General features: G+C 51.9%; 3 protein-coding genes across 3 annotated transcripts; 2 read left to right on the top strand and 1 right to left on the bottom strand.

Moving 5' to 3' along the window:
* The first annotated feature begins 3,416 nt into the window (after nucleotides 1-3,416).
* Nucleotides 3,417-4,662, top strand: GGI43DRAFT_268807 (regulator of G-protein signaling domain-containing protein). The gene has a single exon (XM_083201058.1). The coding sequence runs from the start codon at nucleotides 3,601-3,603 to the stop codon at nucleotides 4,537-4,539; it is 939 nt and encodes a 312-aa protein (XP_083055664.1). The 5' UTR covers nucleotides 3,417-3,600; the 3' UTR covers nucleotides 4,540-4,662.
* A 1,295-nt stretch (nucleotides 4,663-5,957) lies between these two features.
* On the bottom strand, nucleotides 5,958-7,330 carry GGI43DRAFT_426149 (triose-phosphate transporter family-domain-containing protein; the record flags this gene model as incomplete). Its single annotated transcript, XM_083208600.1, has 2 exons — nucleotides 5,958-7,073; nucleotides 7,133-7,330. The coding sequence occupies 2 exons, from the start codon at nucleotides 7,328-7,330 to the stop codon at nucleotides 5,958-5,960; spliced, it is 1,314 nt and encodes a 437-aa protein (XP_083055663.1).
* Nucleotides 7,331-8,226: 896 nt separating this feature from the next.
* GGI43DRAFT_268813 (U2 snRNP complex subunit CUS1) lies at nucleotides 8,227-10,259 on the top strand. The gene is made up of 2 exons (XM_083201059.1): nucleotides 8,227-8,429; nucleotides 8,494-10,259. Exons 1-2 carry the CDS (start codon nucleotides 8,352-8,354, stop codon nucleotides 10,228-10,230), a joined length of 1,815 nt encoding a protein of 604 aa, XP_083055662.1. The 5' UTR covers nucleotides 8,227-8,351; the 3' UTR covers nucleotides 10,231-10,259.
* Nucleotides 10,260-10,272: the final 13 nt, after the last annotated feature.

The following is a 10,272-nucleotide window of genomic DNA, read 5'->3' as shown; positions in this document are numbered from 1 at the left end:
CAAACACGAAATAAGGCATTCAAGTAGAGATTCCTTGGTATTTTTGTGGGCTTGACCATATATCATCTATTATTGTGCCGGACTATGAGATCTTCGCTCTGGTGGGGGTAGTCTTGAGCCGCAGGCATTTGGGAGATCTACAAGGGTCTGGTTGGTTTTGCGTCAACACTGTAGTAGTATTGCCTTGGATTGCGCAGGAGTGCAACGTTCCGTCATGTTCAATCAAGTGCATCTAGTTATACCAGAGTCATGTTGATGGATCAAGGCCAGCTAGTGTAATGTAAGTGACATAACTGCCTCATACTGTTGACAAATTCAAAACAGTCTTGCAGCCCAGACAGTCGTGTTTTCCTAATCCAGCAACCATGGCTCATGCCACTACCGGCTAGGTTTGCACTCAACTTCACATCTTCCCACACCGAAATATAAATATACACTGTAGGTGCGCAACTCTGCATGTGTCATGTATGTTCGCGGCAGATTTGCACAATTAGGAAGCAAGATTGGCCTTAGCATGCCGCACTTTAGGGCTCAGTCAGCGCTACAAAGCCTGCTGCTGCTGTCACTTCCAGTCCTTTGCGGCCAGTTAACGGCTCTTGTACAGCATCACTACATTCCGTCTTCTCCCGCTGCTTATTATGACAGGTTCAGAACTAATTACATTAACTGCAGTAGGTAGGTGCCATAAATACATCGGCACTGGCACCAGGCGTGGCGAGATGGAAACAGAGGTGTAAGCCTAAACAAGTGCTTCACCCAGAAACAAGGCCAGGTGTGTTTCGTATGCCGCATACAAACATGAGCGGTGTAAGGTAGTTCGCATTCGCACCAGCAGGTCTGGCGGTGCGACAGGTCTGGGTTTCGGTCGGGCTGGCCGTGGCAGGAAAAGGAAAAGGGATCCAAATTATGCCGTTTGTGTTCAGGTCAGGATCTTTGCTTCTGCTTCCCTGTTTCTGCTGCCATGACCCACGGAGGGGGGAAGATGGCCTGTGCTACAGTTGCAGGTTTTGCCTGCCTACGTGGCAGCATGAAAGCAGAGCGAGACAGAGCGAGACAGAGCAAGACAGAGCGAGACAGACTGGTGTGCACATTGCATACAAGTAGTATCATATACGGGCTAGCAGCATGGGCACTAGCACCATGAAGATGCCAATGCTTGACGCAGGGACGCAAGGGACGCTGTTCTTTTGTATTCTGTTTTCTCGCTTCGAGCAACCGCCCTATGTGCTGCGTACAAGTGGCCCAAAGGCAGCAGACGGCCAGGCCTACAGTAGCTCCTCTGACGAAGCATAATGCATCAAATCCGACATGTTGAGTAACGGCAGCCAGTAGTGTATGACTGAGCCTGACCGGAGTGTGCTAAAAATGCATTTTAGGTCTGTGCTGGCGCTGCTAGCGGCATGTTGCATCGTTATGACATGGCGGCGCGGCATTGTCAAATCGTCATGGCACGATTCAAGAGCCCCCTCCCAGATGCCAAAGCTGCCAATGTGACGAGTCGGCACAGCCACAAGCCACCCAATCATGTCGGGTGACGCGCTTTGCAGGCGGGGACCCGCGCGCCCTTCAGGGAGCGAAAGCAGGGATCGCCGGCTTGCTGAGGCTCCCTTCTAGTGGCTTTCTAGCGGCCAGTCACTGCCTGGATCCAGCAAGCGATGCGCACAGTGCGGCGTGCCAAGCGCTGCTAGCACCGGTACTGGCGCTGCTGCGTCTACCAGGTCGGCGGGTGCTAGCGACTCTGTTTGGCCGCCTGGCCCAGCTTCCAGCGGCCTTCTAGTGTGTCTCTGGTGGCACGACAGCCGCTAACGCCGAGGGGACAGTGCGGCCAATGCATTGCCCCCTCGCAGGCTTTTGGGCTGCGAGCCACATGACTACCTACCTATACGAGAGCGCAGCGCATCTTGGTAAGGGAGCGCCCGCACTTTGCCAGCGGTCAACAAGTACCGGTGAGGTACCCCGCAAGGGCTTGGCCGCTTCTTGTCAAGCCCTGTTTGGGCCTGTCGCCTCTTTTTTTTCCTTTTTTCTCGCAACGGGTCGTTTTCTCCCTCGGCACCGCCCACTCTTTCCCTCACTGAAGATAGATCGAACGGGAAAAAACTGACCACTGGTGGGCGATGATCACCAGATTTTCGAGAATGCCAACCTACTAGTTCCGAGGTACGGCAGACCTTGGCACTAACTGGTACCACTACCTACACTTGGACTAGCACCCGGCGAATTCTGCTGCGAGGTACCGCCAGCCTGCAAGGCAATTGATTGACTGGCTGTACCGGTACGGCAGTGCACCAGCTCCGTCCTGGTACATGTACATGCCTCGTGCCTGCCCTTCTGTCCAGCTTTAGAAAGAGATCTCCATTGCGGTTGTGCTTTCCTCCGCTTTCGTGCAGCTGGAGAGGGTTAAAGACGGCTTTCGGTCGAATGCTGCAAGTGGCGCTGATTCAGGAACTCTTTACTTGCCATGCTCCTTGTAATTCTCCTCTTCCTTTTTTTTTTCTTTTTTTTTTTTTTTCCTCGTCCGTCGCTAGGTGCGATCTGCGGAGAAATTATTTCGGGAGTAAATGCGACTAGGCGATGCCGATGCTACGTATGGCTCGGTAGTACTTGATTTTTTTTTCTCTCTTTTTCGCCTCCCCAAGCTCAGCTGGAAAAAAGAAGGGGCGGAGAAAAAAAAGAAAGAGCCACAGAACCACGCCTCCCGATCCCCGATAGGCCTCGATGCTGATTTAGCTCGCAGCCAAGGAAGGCTACTAGGGAAGTCGCCTGTCCTGCCCCACCTGCCTGTGCATCTGTGCCTCCTGCCCCCGCCACCTCATCCACCCTGGTGGGATGTACCATTGCTGCATGGTCCGTACAAAAGAATGTATCTTCCGCCACTCGTCCATCTGTTCTGCCCTGCTTCCGGATACTTCGCGTCCTGGCCAAGGTGCTTCTGAATCTCTGCACGCCACAAGACAGACGATCCGTCCTCACCGCTGTCGCTCCTTCACTCTCGTCGAGTCGAGCCATTCCTCGCCTCATAATCACGGCCATCTCCAGTCTCCATTTCCCACTATCAGATATCCAACTTATCCTCTTCTCCCACGACCGACGTTTGCGAGTCTTGTTCGATTCAGCATCTGCCCCAGTTTATGTACCGTACAGTACAGCACTAGAAGCCATCCATCAGTGTTTCTGTCCTGTTTCTGCGCCTTTGGTCGTCCCCCCTTGTGGATCCAAAGTTCGATTACGTGACCATCTTATTAGAGTTGGCCTGGGTTCATCACTGAGTTGCTGCTACTCCGCTTTCATCTGGGCTCAGCATCAGCATTTGTTAATAAGTCGGGGCTTGGATTTACTTTATTACTTATCAGTTGCATCCTTCCCGGATGCTCAACCACGATATACGGCCATTGGCTTGATTGGCTGTCTCCGCGTCCCCTCACCGAGTCTCCCCTTCTCAGCTTCTCAGCATCTCAGCGTCGCATCATACATTGTGCTTCCTCATCATAATCGCCGTGTTCCCCTCCAGACTTCTTTTGGTAAGGGCCTACTCCGAGTGCTCTTGTCAAAAGTCTATTGGGATCCTACATTGCAAATAGGAACTTGGTGTAACAGTAGAGCATGGTCAAACCCAGGATACGACAACAAACCCTCGGAGTCGTCTTTACGAACACGAGACAGCAGCCACGGCCCTTGTCTGCGTTCGAGGACTTCAATGAATCATCATTTACACCATACTCACGACCGACCAGCTTCGCCTCCTCGTCCGAAGCATCATCTCCCCGATACACCATGCCGGGTCACCCTCCGACCCTCAACGAGATCCTTCTCGATACCGCCCCTCCGCCATGGACCCTCACTGCCTTCATGGCCTACCTCTCGCAGAACCACTGCATGGAGACGCTGGAGTTTACCCTTGATTCTCAGCGTTATACCGCCTTCTACGAACAGTTCTTCTCCGAATCGACCGCCTCGGAGGAAAATCGGGAAAAGGTTTGCGCCTGGTGGGAGAAGTTGATGCAGATTTACATCGTTCCGTGCGCCCCCCGCGAGGTGAACATACCTGCTCAGGTTCGAGATCGCCTCCTCCGTGTGCCGTACGGACCCAACCCCCCTCATCCCTCCGAACTTGCCGAAGCAGGACGCATCATATATGAATTGATGAACGATTCTCTCCTGGTGCCTTTCTTGCAATCCGTCGCTACGTCCATGCCTGATAGCCATCATCATGACTTCCATTTTGGATCGCCCAAGGCATCGTCTGACCGAACAGCCGTCTCAAGCGGCACGGATATGGATGTTCTGACGGCCGACAGCGATCCCAATTCACCTGTCGCAGAACCCATGACACCCCCTACTACACCGCCCACCTCAGAATGGACTTTCAACACTTCGCCCGGGGGCTTTCACCGTGCGGTAGCGGCACATAGCAAAGGCTGGAAGAAAGTCGGCGCAAAGCTGGGCTTCAGCCGCAAAAGCTCTAGCCGGAGGACTACACCTACATCCTCAGGAGCCGAATCCGGAGAGACGAGCTTCAACACCAGCAACCACTCATTCTAAAGAGCCTCAATACGCGCCAAAAGTTTCATATGTACTACTCCATATTTTTTCTTTTCTTTTCCTCATCCACCTTCTCCCCCCTTGCATTGGACACTTCCGAGCAGTCCGACCCCCTCCAACATTCTACATATGGGGGCTGCAAGGGATTACTAAATCGCCACAATGGTGCTTACTGAATCTCTACTTGCAAAATACTATTTAACAAAATTGCAAGACGATGAGAGTTTACATGCTGAGAAGTAATTATGATTGGGCATGCTTTACTCTTAGAAGAGGCTGCGATCCTCTTGAGTTATCAGCAACGACCGTCAAAAGCTTCTCAGAAATTCTTGGCTCTCCTCGCCATACGATTAATGCTGATGCATAACGAATGGCTTCGGATTGTCTACTTTTCCCTATTGATCAGATTCCACATAAGTGGCCACATCATATACCCGAGGAATAGGCATACCGCCTCAGGAGACATGCGTGGCCGCTCGGTCCGAGTTAGCTGTCTCCTGGAACTTGCTTCAATGGGGCAAAACAAATCACATGGCTGGGATCGCATTTCAACCACCGATCTAAAGCATTCACCATCCTTCTCATTTCATTTCTCCTAATCAGGGGGAGTTGTACAACACATTTGGAGGCCATGCTGAGGAACTCTCTTCAGCAGGCCGCCTTCGTCTTAATACGTATACCTCATGCAGCGTGTTATTCAATTTACGAATTTATGGGATCCACGGCCTTGTCATAGGTGAAACGGAGTTCATCGGGGGTCTGGCGGTACAGATATACATTTTCTTGGGTGTTTTCATCTCTTTTGTTATTTTTAGGTCATTGGGGTCATCAAAGCGTGTGTACGGATCATTCATAATGTATTTTCACAAAATACACAATCAACCTCGGCCCTGCGGCAGATTAACATAACCATAATGTTATTCTTAGTAGATAGAGATAGGCCAATGAATATCTAGATGGCTCAACAACATGCCGCGTCAGTCAAACGTATAATGTGTGAATGCGTGACCAATACATAATTATACCTTGTAGATCAGGTTACAAGATTGCTTCATATTGATACACCTGGAGCATTTTCTCTAAGTGCCCATTCTATATACGCTTTCCCTTCTAATGATATTCCCCTTTTTTTCTCTCAAAGTATATTTCAAGAGAGCTGGTCTAAACGATTTTCCCTTCTCCCGTTCGATAGCTGTTTGATTCTGCCCCATCCCTGAAGCAGGGATTGATGTGGATTTGACAAACATTGAAACAAGTATAAAAAAAAGGAAACATTCCCCGCTTACTATCTAGCCAAGAAAGAGAATCCCATATAATCCGACATTGAGCTGCATTAATCGATTGAATCTCGCGTTTCAGAAATAAACATTCTTTGTGTAAACTTTTTTTTTCTGCCGAGGAGGAAGCTACTGCCACTTTCATGATTGGAATGCACCGTTCCTCAGCTGAGGAGATGCACGATAGCGGCCCGTCTGCGCAGGCACCTCGGAGAGCGGTAATAAAGGCCCATTCCGGGACTCTGACATCATTCGGGCGCTTCGATCCGCTTTGTTGCTCTCGCTGGTCCGGTCGTAGAGATAAAGGCCCAAGAAGGTGAGGGCAATGCCCACTGCCTGCACGGAGGTTGTTGGGCTCCTGAACCAGATGATGGCCATGACGATGACGAAAACGCGCTTGATGAGACTGGCAACGGAGTATGTGACTGGAGAAACCATGGATAGTAGGATAAAGGCAATAATGTTCTGTCCAAAGTGGAAAACGCCGTTAAAGACGAATTCTAGCGTCAGGCGGCCATGGTCCATCGAATTGGGCAGCTCGCTGAGGTCTACTGATCCGTCATGGAGGAAGTCTTTCAGTAGAGTGATGCCCTCTGTCCAGAACCAAATCGGCACGGTCAGGGCAAAGGCCATGCCAGATGAGTAGCACAGCAGATTGAGCTTATCGAGTTTCTTGGATTGGACGCCGCCGCCCTCGGACTCAACTTTCGCAGCTTCGTTGAACAGCTTTTTAGAGAAGATGTTTTGCGTTACAAAGATAAGGGTTGCCAGGAGCGCCTCCAAAACACCAAGTAGTTGGCCGCTGTAGCTTCGTTCACTGGAACAAGCCAGCATGACTCCTATTGTCAAAGGAATCAAGGAGAGATAGGTTGCCGTGGGGTATCGGATGTTATAAATCAGTCTATAAGCAAGCACAGTAAACAGCGGCGAAAGGCCCTTTATAGTGTGGACGAGCGAAACGGGTATTTTGGCCGTCGCAGTCGAGCTGAGCAGATGGCCGCCGATCTGGAACATGGCCAGGGGTAGCGTTGTCATGATGACCTCTCTACTGGGCTGGCGGATGGGGTATCTTAACGCAGAGATCTTGGTGCGAAGGACGGGGAAGATGCCGGACAGCCAGGAGAGGAAGATGCAGAGAGAAGATACGAACGCAAATTGAATCAGGGTCAAGGTTGCGGGCATATTAAAGGCATTGAGGATGGACTTTGACGACGTATTCGTTAGAGCAGACGACGTGTACCACATCAAGCATAGAATCTACAGATGAAGAAAATTAATTTCCTCGGCCATCATACGCAAGGCAGGGTGTGACATACGACAAGCTTTGGGGACACTGGGGCTCGCAGCGCATCGGCGATTTCATGGGCGTTTTGGCTCATGCTGCCGTTTCTGGCACGAATCGTTCGGAATGCATCGCCAAGGCTTTTTTGGCGGCCGTGGGTGCGGCCAGACGAAGACCATGCGCTTCGCGCGGGATAGCCATTGGGACTTAGGTTGTTGCCATTGAAGGCCATGGACGGCGGGTTTAGGGAATTGGCATCGTTGGGAGAGCCGTTGCCCAGACCTGGTGATGTCGCAAGGCTGGGAAACTTTTCCATTACGCAGCGGCGGTGGGTTGTGCTGCCTTTGGGCGTTGTAAAGGTAGAGAGATCCTATTTCCCGCCACTCGAATAAATAAAATGGAGATGGCCGTTCGAGTATAGGTGTCTTTCTCTGAGCGCGCGCTCGAGCGAATTGTGGGCGGGTGCTGACGGTTGGAAGATCGAGAGCCGACGTTCAACGCAGAGGTGGTGCTGGTGGGTTACGCCGTTGCATCAATTGACATCTGGAATACGAGCTGAGAACGAGAGACAGGGGTGGATCGGTAAATGGTCCATTACCACAAAGCCATGCAAAGTCGATAGCTTCTAGGCAAGGGAAAGAAGAAGAAAATAAGATAAAAAAGAACTGCCGCTACAAACCAGTGAAGGAGGGGAGAAGAAAGACGCAAAGTCGGACAAGGCGCAGGGAATAAAAAGTTGCGTCTTCAAGGTGGAAAGGAGATCGACAGCGCGCGGATTTGGTGCAACGCAGAAGTGCTTCGGGTTAGACAAAAGGAGTCGCCCGGCTGGCGAATCTCTTGGCTGCGATATCCTGGTACCTGGCGCTATTAGCCGGGGTTCGCCCGATAGCCGCGTCCACGCGCTAGCGCTTGGCAGACACGATCGCTGGGATATTTTTTTCTGGCAGCAAAAGCTGGTGCCACTAGGGGCTCCGTAGTAGCAAAAGCGCAACTGCAAACTCATGCTTCACCTCGACCAATCTCTCGCATTGGATCCGCGCCATCGTCCATTGCTTGCCTGAGCGATCCCATCCGGCCTCTGTCGCGCCTCGGTTGTCTGTGCAGAGCGTCTCCCAGCTTGGCCGCGGCATGGGAAGAGATCCGAAGCAATACGTTGTCGCTCTCGCGGGTCTCTACGCTGTTTTCCAGCTCCTAACTCAGGCGACCAACCCAGCCAAGTCCAATAGCAGTCTTTCGCCAAACTCGGGATCACCATGGCGGCCCCAAAGATGACCAAGAACCAGATGAGGAGGGCGAAGAAGAAGGAGCAGAAGAAGGCCAAGGCAGAAGAGGTACGTCACACCCATTCCCACCCACTTTCTTTTACGCGTCACACAGTTTCTCACCTTGATGCAGGTTCAACCAAACGAAGAGGCTGATGAGCCAATTGCCGAGAAGAAGGATGGATCACCGCAGCCTGAAGATGGCGCCGATGTCAAGAGCACGACCGACTCAGCGAAGCCCCCCGCGGTTGCTAGCGACCCAGTCCGAGAAGACTTGCTGGACGACGACCCTGCGTTTGCCGCATACAGGGATATTTTCAGCAAGTTTGGTGTCTCTTTTGTGGAGGATCAGATCGCCAAGGAGGCCAATGCTGGAAACCAGGGAGACGTATTCTTCGGCGACAATGACGACATCCCCGATGAAGAGGAGGAATCCGGCCAGCAGAAATTATCAAAGAAGAAACGGAAGCAGCTGAATAAACTATCCGTTGCGCAGCTCAAGGCGCTCGTCAGCATCCCAGAAGTGGTCGAATGGCACGATGTCTCAGCTTCAGATCCCCGACTCTTGGTGCAAGTCAAGGCGCAGAGAAACGTCGTTCCCGTACCGGCTCACTGGGCAATGAAACGAGAATACTTGTCTTCAAAGAGGGGAATTGAGAAGTCAGCATTTAGATTACCCAAGTTCATCGCCGAGACTGGTATTGCGGAGATGCGCGACGCAGTGTTGGAAAAACAAGCAGAGCAAACTTTGAAACAGAAGCAGCGAGAACGAGTCGCGCCAAAGATGGGCAAATTAGATATCGATTATCAAAAGCTCTACGATGCTTTCTTCCGGTTCCAGACGAAACCTGAGCTGACGCGATTTGGCGAAGTCTATTACGAGGGCAAGGAAACGGAGGTAGACTATCAGCACTTCCGTTCTGGCGAGTTGAGCGATGCGACGAAAGAAGCGCTTGGTATGCCACCCGGAGCACCACCTCCTTGGCTCATCAACCAACAAAGATTCGGCACTCCTCCGTCCTACCCTACTTTAAGGATACCAGGCTTGAACGCGCCGCCGCCTGCTGGTGGATCATGGGGCTTCCACCCTGGTGGTTGGGGTAAACCCCCGGTTGACGAATTCAACCGCCCCTTATACGGTGGTGATGTTTTTGGTCTCACCGCGCAAAACGGTGCTACTGGCCAAGCACAAGCAGCGCAGCCTCAGTTATCTAACGGAGATTCTGTGGAACGAACACTATGGGGAGAATTACAACCTCGCGAAGAGGAGTCTGAAGAAGAGGAGGAAGAGGATGAAGAAGAAGAATCCGAGGATGAGGATGTCCCTGGCGGCACCGAAACTCCCAGCGGACTCGAGACACCAGGAGGCTACGCCAGCACGGTACATCCCGACTATTCACAACAGGGCGTCGAAACATCGATTGCTGGCGAGATGGACTTGCGCAAAGAGAGGCGTGGATACGACACCGAGGAGTCCTCTGCTCCTCGCTCTGCCTACACAGTTGTGCCTGAGCGGCAGGTCCGTGCCGAGGGCTTCTTTGGCAGCGACCGCGCGTACGATATCAATGCTGCTCAGCGCGCTGCGCAGGCTGGCATGCCTATGCTTGGTGCAGATGACGATTCCCGGAAGCGAAAGAAGCCTGGCGACATAGACGTGGCAATCGATGTTGACTCACTGAATCAGCACGGTGGCCTTAGCAAAGACGATCTACGGAGCAAATATGATGCCAGCCAGAAGGAAGAAGGTATCGGTGCAAGGTGGGCTTATGACGATGACTTGAGCCAAATGATTGCGGAAGAGAGCAGGAAGCGACAGCGTACCGAGAAGGAGCTCAACGAGAAGAAGCGAGAGGGCAAGTATAAATTTTAATACGACCGAGAAAATGTGCTCTCATCTCGACTACGGGAACAT

This window comes from Trichoderma evansii (genome assembly GCF_050947405.1).
Source record: "Trichoderma evansii strain SZMC 28006 chromosome Unknown GGI43scaffold_32, whole genome shotgun sequence".
Lineage (NCBI taxonomy): Eukaryota > Fungi > Ascomycota > Sordariomycetes > Hypocreales > Hypocreaceae > Trichoderma > Trichoderma evansii.
This window is presented reverse-complemented; position numbering and strand designations above follow the sequence as displayed.

Excerpts from the sequence above, each read along its gene's own strand:
- GGI43DRAFT_268807 (XM_083201058.1), top strand. The coding sequence starts at position 3,601 with ATGGTCAAACCCAGGATACGACAACAAACCCTCGGAGTCGTCTTTACG.
- GGI43DRAFT_268813 (XM_083201059.1), top strand. The coding sequence starts at position 8,352 with ATGGCGGCCCCAAAGATGACCAAGAACCAGATGAGGAGGGCGAAGAAG. Across the intron at positions 8,430-8,493 it reads AGAAGGCCAAGGCAGAAGAG|GTTCAACCAAACGAAGAGGC; the intron begins GTACGTCACACC and ends ACCTTGATGCAG.